The sequence below is a fragment of the Delphinapterus leucas genome, chromosome 2 (assembly GCF_059928025.1).
Source record: "Delphinapterus leucas isolate spDelLeu-1000000601 "Yukka" chromosome 2, BTC_Dleu_Yukka2, whole genome shotgun sequence".
NCBI lineage: Eukaryota > Metazoa > Chordata > Mammalia > Artiodactyla > Monodontidae > Delphinapterus > Delphinapterus leucas.
This window is the reverse complement of record NC_143130.1, coordinates 132,193,617-132,205,960: the sequence shown is the minus strand read 5'-3', so window position 1 is coordinate 132,205,960 and position 12,344 is coordinate 132,193,617. Positions and strand designations below refer to the sequence as shown.

The 12,344-nt window shown below is 44.5% G+C and overlaps 1 protein-coding gene across 18 annotated transcripts in view; it reads left to right on the top strand.

Moving 5' to 3' along the window:
• The window catches only part of NIN (ninein), a 112,836-nt gene that overhangs the window by 23,091 nt on the left and 77,401 nt on the right, over positions 1 to 12,344 (top strand). For 13 of the 18 annotated variants that reach the window (XR_016392173.1, XM_089907667.1, XM_089907676.1 and 10 more), the window contains exons 5-6: positions 6,556 to 6,645; positions 9,061 to 9,230. Coding sequence is in view for 17 of the 18 variants with exons in the window: in XM_089907667.1 (XP_089763793.1) it covers positions 6,556 to 6,645; positions 9,061 to 9,230 (260 nt within the window). In the remaining variant the exon portion in view is untranslated. The remainder of the gene's footprint in view (positions 1 to 6,555; positions 6,646 to 9,060; positions 9,231 to 12,344) is intronic. The other 5 variants (XM_022570586.2, XM_022570588.2, XM_089907674.1 and 2 more) reach the window with 1 other exon arrangement.

Below are 12,344 nucleotides of genomic sequence, written 5' to 3'. Positions count from 1 at the left end.
GCTTGAGGATGTTAACCCTCAGATGGATGAGCTGGGGGCAGCAGTCCTCAGTCAGTGCAGCCTGGCCAGAAAGATTCGACAAGCGGCCAGAGGCAGAAGGAAGGAGCAAATAAGAGCAAGTTTCAGCTGATCATTAGTGACAGGGATGCCTGTGTCCTCAGCATTATTTTGCTGTTCAGGACTTAATTCATCTTCTACCATAAGGGGCCAGGGCTGTTGTATTTTTGTCTTGCCTATTCAAATCAGTGGACCTCCTGGACTTTGAGAGAAAAGGTTACCCTTAAACTATGGAAGGTGACTGCAAAAATAGGAGGGCCATGGTGCACAGCCTTAGACATTGAGTGGGTCATGAATTGATATTTTATAACATCCAAGATTTTTATAAGTTAAAAATATCAGGTGTTGCACCTGACTGTAATACAGAAAATCCAGCTTGATGAGGTAGAAAGACCCTTGAACCAGGAGTTGCAAAATACTGGCCTTGCTCCTCTAATTGGGTGGCCTTATACGTCACAACCTCTGTGGTCTTCAGTTGCCTCATATGTGAAAGTAGTTGTACTGGAAAATACTTAAAATCCATTCAGCTCCAAAATTCAGTTGTGTTGTCTCCTAATATCTAAATGACATCTACATTTAGGAGAAAGCTAGCTTTGTGTTTCTATGAAATTTCACCCAACATAAGTTGACACTATAAGGGTCTGCTTCCTAAGGACAAATGCCCAGTATAGTTCATGCTTTCATATTCTTCTAATAAAAGGCAGTTGTATATAAATAATACAAAAACAGAGCTATAATAGGATGTCAGAGGAGATGGAATTAAGTCATTATTTATGTAGTCTTGGGTTGTGCCATTTATAACGTCTCTGCGGTACAGTGTCTTTATTTTTAAAATTAGAGGGTACGAGCTAGATGATTTCCAGCATCTTTTTAACACTGATGTGTATATTCTAAGACTCCTAGGAGAGAGTTTTTTCCCTAAAACAACAATAGTACACAATGAAAAGTACTGAAATTCAGATAAGGTCAGAAAAGTGGGTTGGGGATGTAGAGTCCTTTGTAAATTCCAAACTGATTAACGTTACCGATGGCATAGCTCCCTCATGTCTATGTGTACAATTTAATTTTGAAATTATTTTCCTAGACTAAGAGAAGGACACCTTAATTATTAGTTACTTATTCGGCTTGCTATGGCTTTGGATGATAGGATTTTTATAATGGAGATGCTGGCACAGGCTCTAAGTTACATGGCACCAACATGCTGTCTGGATCTGTTCTCCAGAGATTTTGTCCTTGTTTGATGCATTTTACATTAGATTTGTGTTCTGTAGTAGATGTTAGCATCATGCAGGAAGCTCTTTCTTTCCCTCATGCGGTTAATGTAAAATATCTTTCCTTTGTTTACATGGTGAGGGAAAACTCAGGTTTGGAAAAACCAAATTATTAGAAAAAAAGGCACGCCAGGTGATTGTTTTTTTCTTTTTTGGTAATAAACATTACTAATTCCAGAAACTGCCCTATTTCTAGTTATTTTCCTTATATCTTGGGAAGCTATAAATATAATAAACAAATATCTCTTCATTCACTCAGCAAGGCAGGTCTCATGGCCAGACAGTGGGCTAGATCCTGGTTTGCAGTGATTGAAGACACAGCTGTATTCAGAGTTGAACTGAACTCTGGCTGAGGACCCTGTTTTTAGGAGATGTACACAGATGGCCCAACAGACATGTTCTCTTGTCCTCTCTCTGGTTGAGTAAGGGCTTAGTCCTCGGTTCCTTTGGTATGTATGAGATGCTAACAGTGAGCACCAGAAAATTTCTTCAAAAATTAAAAGTAAGGTAAAATCACTACCACTAACCACCACCACTATCAAAAGAGGGTGTGAGGACCCATTTCCTAAGGTCAGAGGGAATTGGAAACATTCACGCCCACTGGTGGTCATGTAAACTGATAAAACCTTCCTAGAATTATGTAAAACAATACCATAAAAATGCCTTTGGCCAATCAATGCCACTCTCAGATTTTAGGCTATGGAAATAATTATGGATGTGCATGAAGATGTGTGTGTAAGGATAGTCATTTAAAATAGTAAAAAAAACCAAAAAACCCAAAACTATATATATCTCTCCAAGAATAGATATTTGACAGTGTATTTTGGTTAGGCAAATTATGATGTATCTGTGTAATCAAAGACTAAGCAACTATTCAACTGTCCTATAGAAGAATACTTATCGTTACGATTTTACAAGGAGTAAGAAGGCACTCTTTTAAAAATATGTGTATGTGCAAAAAAGATACTCCTGTCATTTAAAATTAAATAAATAGGGCTGGTGAGAATGTTGATAATGAAACAGTTTGCTTGGGAGTTGTGCTGATGTAAGTTTATTTCAATTCCAGTGTATGAGAAGGTTTCCAAACTGGGGACATGAAAATGGTAGTTTTCTGCAGGGAGTCTTAGAGAATTGGTGTGTCCTCTCATGTCAGCCCATTGATGAAGGGAAAGGAGATGACAAGGAAGAGAAAATTAGGGCATGAATGAGATGGAGGCAGCCTCAGTTTCTGAGATGACAGACTGGATGTCGTCACTGTGTGTTCGCCAGTAATCTCACCCATGGGGACAAATGAGGTCAGGGAATCTACTGCGGGACTGGGGGCTGTGAGGCTCTCCCTGACTCTGCTCTGCTGGCTTTGAGCCACCGCTGACCCCCAGGAGTCTCGGTGGGAGGACACTACCTGACAGAATAATGACCTTGCCCCACGGAACTCCTGTTGTATTCCCTTCCTCCGGATGAGGAGACCAAGCCTCAGGACGTTAGGTCCTCCTCACCTTGATAAGGACAGAGGGTCCGGGTCTGTTTGAATTCAGAGCCCACAGCCTCTTTCCATGAAGCACTGCTGCCCTGGAAAGCATTCAGTCCAGCTGGGTAGGTAATTCTAACATGTAAAATGCTTTTAGAAAAATATGACCATGATCGTTATTAAATCGGGAGCTGTCAACAGTATGGGTCGCACTAAATTCATAGAAAAAAACGTTCCATGAAACTTGTGCCAAGCAGTTACTTGAAGGAAATGAGTTTTGAGTTGAGCCTTGAACAATGGGGAGGACTCAGTTAGGCTCAAGATGCAGGCAGGCTGACCCTCCTGGGAAGAAGGTTGGGGAACAATCACATCATCATTATCAACTCAAAGAGTTTTTCTTACTGACGGACCTTCACCTGCTCTAGGGCTTAGATAGACCATCTGATCAGACCAGTCAGCCCTGGGGGTTGCCAGACCACACCCATCCACCATCCTCAGCACCCTTGCAGGGTGCTAACCTTCCCCTCGATGCTTCCTTCCAGGCAAGGCTAATCAGAGCCACCTTATTACCTTTGTGCCCAGAAGCCCCTGTGTTCGTGCAGGAAACTTCACTCAGATTGCTAAGAACTGATGTGAAGACTGCTCCTAAAATTCTGTCATTGCATCCGGGGAGGACCTGAAAGCTCCAGTTGACATCTGCATCTCGTGTGAAGATTCTGGAAGAGAGGCGTGATTGGGGAGTGGGGTGCTAGTGGCTGGGAAGCAGCTGCCTTGGCAAGGGCTGTGTGCACACAAAGTGTTGGGGTGGGGAGCCTGCCTGCTGTCGGTCCCTGCAGAGGCGGGGCACACTGGGAGGCAGAAGGAATGGCCGATAGTGTCCAAAGGCTTTCCGGGTGTCTTTTTTTATGTCGTTCATTCTCTCTTGGCTTCTCTTCTCCCCTCGCTTCCTTGGGACATCTCCCTCCCCATCCCTTCTTCTTTCCACTTCTCCAACTTACCTCCACCCTCCTCTCCTCTCCTTCTTGGCCCCTCACTCCATTCTTCTACCTCTTGGTCCCCAATCCATCAGTTCCTCCTGCTTCCCCTCCCCCATCCCCACATACGCCTCCAGCTCTCTGCCTGTCTTCTGTCCCTCACTCCCTTCCCTTGCTATTGGTCTCAATCTCTCTGTCTCCTTCTGTGTTGGTCTCCCCTTTGATTCTTTTCTTCCCTTTTCTCTTATTTAGTATCAGGTGTGGGTTTGCACTCTGACTGTGTAAGCCCTGTGCAACGGTGCGTTCAGAGTAGGCGAGGAGGTGGGAGGTGCAGTGGGGCTGGTGGTGCTCATTTGCTGCGTGACTGCCTCTCGTGGGGGGCTTGTCCTGAGGTTTACACGTGCTTCATTTTTGACTCCTTATTTTCAGAGGGGTTTCAGGAATCCCGTGAGTTCAGCAGAAATGTAGTATAGAGGGCTTCAGATGATCCCCCTGTGCCCAGGTCCTTTGGAAGGGGATGGGGTCTCTGGGAAAGATTTCCCAGGTTAACGAAATGGGGCAGGAAGGGAAGTAGAAAGCAAGGGGGTCTACATGAGCAATTCCAAAACAAGAAGATCAGGCACCATAAAGGCAGGGCTTTCTTCTTCACCCTGGAAGTATCCTCAGGTCAAACAGGGAAGTTTGAATCAAAAAGTGTTACAATATGCATCTTATCCCTCAACAAGTACGATAGAATGCTTTGCCCATGGCAGGTGTCTGATAGATATAAGTTAAATGAATCCACCTAATACTGGAGTGCATCTTTGAAACCCTCCTTTAACTTCCCATGTATGTGCTGAGGATGGCACCTCATCCCATGTCCTAAGCCTCGTGTTTTTCAAGAAAAGCATTGATGGAATAAATAGTGTTGAGGCTTTTGGGTAACGATTTCACCTTCCTCTTGGGTCCTCATTGCTTTGCCATTGGTCATTGGAAGAACTGCATGTTCCAAGTGGCCATCCACATCACACAGGTGGCTGGGGCAGTTCTGGGAGAGAGTACAGAGTGTGAACTGCCCTGCTCAGTTAGAGGGGGGAAGGGAGGGAGAGGCGGAGGGACAGGTGGGTGGCTGGTTGTTTTCCCTGCCTGCAGCTGGCCTGTGCCAAGTGGTCATTCTCATTAACATTGAATTTCAGTTTTTCTTTTAGTATAAGTGCAAGACCTTCTGGTCACAAGTCATACATGTGCACTGTGGTTCATCCTGGTTCTGGAAAGTGAACATTATCACACCTCTGGAGTTTCTCTTCTTGGTGCATCCCATTGTGAGCTCGCCAGGGGCTCCAGGAGTCTTAAGACTCCTCTGGGCAGGCCGGGCCTGTCTGCTTTCCTTCAAAGCTCATTTGTATTTTTATGTAGTGATGCCAAATAGGAAAAATGGAAAATAGGAAAGAAGGGGAAATGGCTCAGAAGCTTGACCATCCAGGTAGAATCATAAATATACATTCAAGGAAATAAAATACTGAAAGTACAGGCAGTTCTTTATATCTTGGTTTTTTTTTTCCACTGGCATTTCATGTCCCTCCTTGGAGCTCGTGATTGGTGCAGTTACTTACACTTACGTTAAAGGAAGCTGTGTGTAAATAATTTCATTTCTTAATAAATTAAATAACCCTATATTATCTGGCATAGATAAAATTGTTCCAGGATAAACCCCTGAAATACATACATTACATCTGGATGTGCTCATAAAGTAAAGAAACTTTGCCCCAGGGCTGTGGTTTGGCAAGTCTTTGTTGGGCATGGTAAGGGAGGGGTAAGGCATTCTTTAATTTGGGTGGGCAGGAGTGTCTTGAAATCCCCACTAAGGCCTCCTGTTTGGTGGACTGCTGCTGTGTACTTGTAAAGCCCTGCTTGAAATTCATAAGGAGAACGCTGGAGTTTTCAAAGGCTTAGCACAACAATGGCTGTTGACCATGAATGTTCTCTCTGGATCTCCTTACTTTTAATGCCTTTCTTCCCCTTCTTATCTTGTAAATACAATGAGGCTGATGCTCTAAATAAAAGAAGGCTGTAGGAGTGTGTCCAGGTCTAAAATATAACTGTTTGTAATCGGTGTGATTAGTGTAATTCTTTATTGTATGGAAGTTTTGTGAAATTTCTTACGAGGAAACTTTAATGCCCCATTTTTCCTTTGTGCTAATATCTTTATTCAAAAAGATTCTACATTTTAATAGATTTCTCTAGAAATTGACTTTGTGATGTATGTACATTCTGTGAAAGATATTAACTTCGAGGTTTAAGAATTAATTTAAAGTTCCTGGCAATGCAAAAATAAGTAAGTGTATAAATAAACCAAAACTCCACAGGATCCCTAATGTTTCACAGTCTGTTATCTTTCATTGCTTAGAAAAAGAGCTATTTCAAATCTACCACTGCTCCCTACACAGCATGAAACATTTAGTAGTAAATATTTCATCCACAGGTGGATTTTGGATTAAATCACAGTGGGTTGTGGTTTTTTTTTTTTGTTTGTTTGTTTTAAGACTGTGGCTTTTCCCCACTGCTTTTTTTCCTCTGAAAAAGTGCGGCACGCATTCAGAGTTCCTCTGCCACTTCCTTCCCCAGACCATGACTTATGTTCTCATACCGGGAAAATCCCACGTTCCATTTTCTGACGTTATACATTTTCCCTTTAATCTTTTCCAAACCCCCATCATCACTAATGGTGTATCTTGTTGTCTGCCACTAAAATTTAAGAATATGTAATAAATTAAGGATGGTTCTACATTGCCTTTTATCTGACTAGCATCTGTGGGTGTCAGCTGCCAACAAGTAGCTCGGGTGTCTGGGCCGCTCCTGAACGCTCACAAGCTGACACACTGTCTTCTGATAAAAGGTACCTTCAAATATGCATGCGACTTTCAATATAACTTTTGTATGCTTGAACACTTCCTGTAAGAGAATCGCTCGACCTAATAAAATGACTTGGCTGGGACTTTGGATATAAATATTGCTAGAAATTATAGAGCAAGCATAAATACTTCACTCTGAGCTTTGCTGAGCATTTTCAGGATGTTTCTGACCACAATTGTGAAACCTAAGCTTATCCCAGAGGAAGGGCATGGGAGCGGGGAGGACAGAGTTAGTCACGCAGGATCACCAGTCTTCCCAGGGAGACTACAAAGTAATAGCTACCCCCTAACATGGTTTCAGTGGTGATAAAGGAAGGGTTTTGTTCTTTTAGTTCTTATCTAATCAGTTACCCTTGTTTTGATGATCTGTGTACAGCCCTCATCTAAAAATCTACATGTCTGAGTTCAGACATACCTTGTTAAGACTGTCATGTTCAAACAGAACACATATTATGTTCTCCAGAGAGACAGTATGTCCATGTGGGTGATAAGAACTGAAATCAAAGCATTGCCAGTTTTATATTTTAATGGAATACTTTGTTCTCCTAATTCTGTTCAAGGTGCTAAAAAAAGTGTGTCTCTAAGCTGACATTTCTAATGAGTGAAGTATTTATTTTATTGCTCTAAAGCTACCATTGTAGAGAAAGGTTAGTATGTGGTGGTGATGGTGGTGGTGGTGGTAGTGGTGGTGGTGGTGATGGTGGTGGTGGTGCTGCTGCTGCTGCTGATGGTGGTGGTGGTGGTGATGGTGGTGGTGGTGATGGTGGTGGTGATGGTGGTGATGGTGGTGCTGATGGTGGTGATGGTGGTGATGGTGGTGGTGGTGCTGATGGTGGTGGTGCTGATGATGGTGGTGGTGGTGATGTTGATGGTGATGGTGGTGGTGGTGATGGTGGTGGTGGTGGTGGTGGTGGTGATGGTGGTGGTGGTGGTGGTGGTGGTGGTGGTGGTGGTGGTGATGGTGGTGGTGGTGGTGGTGGTGGTGGCGGTGGTGGCGGTGGTGGTGGTGGTGATGGTGGTGGTGATGGTGGTGGTGGTGGTGGTGGGTGGTGGTGGTGATGGTGGTGGTGGTGGTGATAATGGTGTGGTGGTGGTGGTGGTGGTGATGATGGCGGTGGTGGTGATGGTGGTGGTGATGGTGGTGGTGGTGGTGATGGTGGTGGTGGGGTGGTGGTGATGGTGGTGGTGATAATGGTGTGGTGGTGGTGGTGGTGGTGATGGTGGTGGTGGTGGTGGTGGTGATAATGGTGTGGTGGTGATGGTGGTGGTGATGGCGGTGGTGGTGATGGTGGTGGTGATGGTGGTGGTGGTGGTGATAATGGTGTGGTGGTGATGGTGGTGATGGTGGTGGTGATGGTGGTGATGATGGCGGTGGTGGTGATGGTGGTGGTGGTGGTGATAATGGTGTGGTGGTGATGGTGGTGGTGATAATGGTGTGGTGGTGATGGTGGTGATGGTGGTGGTGATGGTGGTGGTGATAATGGTGTGGTGGTGATGGTGGTGGTGATGGTGGTGGTGATGGTGGTGGTGATGGTGGTGGTGATGGTGGTGATGATGGCGGTGGCGGTGATGGTGGTGGCGGTGATGGTGGTGGTGGTGGTGGTGGTGAAGGCTGAACCTGAGACATGTTCTGCTGAATGCTGAAGTCCTTCAGGGTCAAGAGATGACTTTCCCCTTATACACATTCCTTTTATTTTGTACAGCACGAAGCTCATGAAGAGAAAAGAACATAATATATTATTTTCTTAATGCAGTTTTGCGTTTGCTATTTTATTCCACAGCTTTTAATTTTATAATGAGATCTTGGTGACAAGTTTCATATGAACAGTGAGCTGTCATTAATTGATTAGGATCCACTGTGTCAGTTTCTTTGTTCTGTCTTCCTGCTTGTCTGATGGATCAGAAAGTGAGATGGTTAACAAAGGACTCACTAAGGTACTAGAGGGGTGTGTTCCAGACTAATTGGTGTGAATGCTAACTTTACAGTGCTGATAAGGTGTTCTTTTTATCATCATTTTCCAACGTGTCTCTGGTAGTATGATCCCTCCCTCTCCTGTTCCCTCTGTCTGCAAAACAGAGCTTAATAAACAGAACAACACATATGACTGCTTGCTTTGTCCTGATCTTAATTCCCTAGTTTTAAACAAATCCCTCACTGCTGGCTCCTCATCTCTCCCACCACATGCTGAGATATACTCGGGGTGCTATAAATCATTCGGAATTAGAAGCTGTGCTCTGCATCTGACTTACTGGCTCATATACGCCCACATCCACCGCAACTGGCAAACGGTGGTGGTTTATTTTGGGGCTGGTATAAGAGGCTGTGTCCGAAGGCTGTGTGTCAGATAGGGGCTGAGATTGTCATGTAATGTGGCCTCAACTCTTGTCTCCTTGCCCAGACTGCACTCTCGAAGCTCAGCCCAAATATGTTAGAGGTGGGAAGCGTTACGGACGAAGGTCCTTACCTGAGTTTCAAGGATCCGTGGAGGAATTTGCAGAGGTGACAGTGATTGAGCCACTCAATGAAGAAGCAAGGCCTTCACACATCCCATCCAGCGACCGCGGTGAGGTAAGAAATTGGACAGGCATATCCTTCTGGATCACAGGTGTGGATAGCTGTGGATAGCCACATCACAGTGGTGCAGAGACAGGAGAACTGAGGGGTTTATGGCTTTTCTCAGCCATTTTTTTCAACTACTTGCTGATCTTATTACTTGCCTTTTGGATATATGTGACTACTTTTTCTGTTTATACGTTTCATCTGTTTCAACTTTTGGAGAGCTGACCTTTCTGTGCATGCTTTATGTTTATACATTTTTGAATTCAGTTATTTTTATACTATCTGAGGTCTGCCACTTCTAGCTCTTCTTGGGAATATCTCTCTCCTCCACAGCACTGTTATTTTTAGTTATGTAAAAAGCTAACCAACTCCTTCCCCGCAGACTATAAGACAGCCGCCGTGACAGGTAAGAAATGGAGGCAGTGTGGTTAGGCATTTCAAGAGCCAGCATCTTGTCTTCTGTGGTGGGACAAAGCAGCTCTGCAACTTCATCCTTGTCCCAGTGCCCGGCAGTTACCAGGGTTCTTAGTGGTTCTGTCCCACCTGGCATGTCTGGCTCCCCAGCAGTCAGAGATTACCCTGCCTCCCTCATCTCCCTTCTTTCCATTTGACACGGTGCTATAATCTACCAATTAAGGAGAAGCAGTGACATTTTCTTGTTTCTTTACGGCTCATTTACCAGCATACCATTTATAGAACATGATTGAAAGTGCCATGCTGAGCAAGCTCTAAATATTTCTTGTAAATCCCAGCTTAGACTGGGGATACAGATACTTCACATGCTCCTATAAGCTGGGAAGGAGACAAAGTGCCTCCAGTTTCTTAAAGTAGTCTGTAGATCGTAGGTTGATGGGGGGGAATGAGTGTTTGTTGCTGTCTCAAGTCCATGTTCAGCTTGCTGAAATCTACAAGAAGCTTGCTCCAGTAATGTCCCCAGCAGTCAGACATCTGGCATCTTCACAAACCCAAAGATACCTACAAACCCCACAAACTCAAAGGTAACTGGAAAGGGCTCAGGTATTGAGCAGAAATGAAAACAACCACAAGTACTGCGATTTAGAAGACACGTGACTGGTCTGCTGATCAGATCACCTTTTTTTTTAAAATCCAGTGATACCTATTCTCACAATAGAAGTAAAGGAGCACTGGCAGAAATGTGAGTGAGAAGAGAGGAAGAAAAGCAGCTAGAGGGGAGAAGGGAGACAGAAACCACAAAAATGGTGTGAGTAGTGCGGGTGAGAAGTGACAGCTGAAAACAGAAAGACCATGAGAAGCAAAAAGGAAAACATTGCCTAGAACATCACAGCACTGGGGACCAATGGGTCTGGGGCAGAGGCTACTTCCGATCTTGGTTCAGTCAGTTTTAGACCCTTTCTTGGGTCCCTTTGAGAATTTAGATAGGGCCCTTTCCCCAGTAAAACACGTAGACTCACATGCACAAAAGTGTTATATGTACTATTTCAGGTAGGCACGTAATTTGCATACTTCAGTTATTGCAGTGTTCATAATATCTTGCTGTCAGGAAGGGTATCATTTTATAACATTAAATCTGTTTCATAACCCTAAATAGTGTGGAATGTATCTGAGACATTTCTCTGTGAAAAAATGGTTAAAATAGGTCTCAACACTTTATGGGGGAAGCTTTTCTTATACAGAAAACACCTTTAAGTCTAGTATCTCCTTTCTCCAACTATTTTCAATACCTGAGGCACTGTTACTTGGTGCTCACAAATTAAATGGTTGCTTGTTTTTTTGAAAAGAGAGTTTCTAGTTACCACCTGGGGATACTCAGAAATCTTCTTGGGCAGAGCTGATTTTGTTGCTGGCAGGATATTTCTTATATCCTTAATTAATCTTATTTACTGATTTCCAGGGAGATTTACTGTTTAAAAAGTGAGGCTTTGGTCTTAAGTGTAAATAAAATGAAGGGTTGAGGCCTGAGTCTGGGCAAAATCTTGCTGCTTTTGTCTTAGTGAAAGGGTATGTTGGGAGAATCATTTCACCCTCAATGAACTTCAGCTTCCCTAACTCCTCTAGAAACCTCTTAGGTGTGACTTTTTTTTTTTTTTTTTGTGGTACGCGGGCCTCTCACTGTTGTGGCCTCTCCCGTTGCAGAGCACAGGCTCCGGACGTGCAGGCTCAGCGGCCATGGCTCACGGGCCCAGCCGCTCCGCGGCATGTGGGATCTTCCCGGACCGGGGCACGAACCCATGTTCCCTGCATCGGCAGGCGGACTCAACCACTGCGCCACCAGGGAGGCCCAGCTGTGACCTTTTGACACTATACACAGAAGCTTTAATGTAACGACCCACCATCAATAGAGAGCAAGTAGAGTGCTGTAGAGTCATTTATCTCTGTGTCTGCTCTCCCCAAGGACTCTACTGACTTGACTTTGAGAGTCTGTTATATCCCAACCAGAAAGCCTATAGTAGAATCACATAACACGTTTTTACCTCCCCCCATTTTTTTAATTGCTGAACGTGGACTCAAACCAAAGTTCATCCAGCTGATTTCTTGCCTAAAAATGAAGTGTTTTGCTAGCTGAATGGAGCCTGTCAGTTTTCAAGTTGATTCATCACTTTACAAAGTTAATAGAATCACGTGTGATGTTTTTGGTGTTCCTCTTGGCAGTAAGAAGGGCCAGCCCCAGCTTCATGCAGTAACCATGGCCATGGGTCACATGCGCTGCCCTCACGGGCTGTGGCATAGTTTCTTCAGCATCGGTCTTGTTGCATCCTGTTGTGTCAAGATAGCACTCCTGTTTCCTGGCCAGTTTCTGCAATGGCCTCAGCAGTTGAGGGCCACTCAGTTGGCCAACACAGTTCACGCTCTGGGCAGCATGGCCTTGCTCTAGAAACCCTCCTCCCTTCTACAGAAGCTGTCTAGGGCTCAGCAGAGTGCCAGGTCATCTTCCCTATTCTAGAGTAGCCCTCAGGTGGGGAAGATGAGGAGAGCAAGATTCTCAATGAACTGTGGGATTTAGGAGTTCTTTATTGTACTTCTGGCTTTTTTTCTCCCTTTTGGTTGCTTCAGGCCCATTTGTCTCCTGCCCGTGGGTGTTAAGAATTTCTTCCTTGGGCTTACCTGGTGGCGCAGTGGTTGAGAGTCCGCCTGCCGATGCAG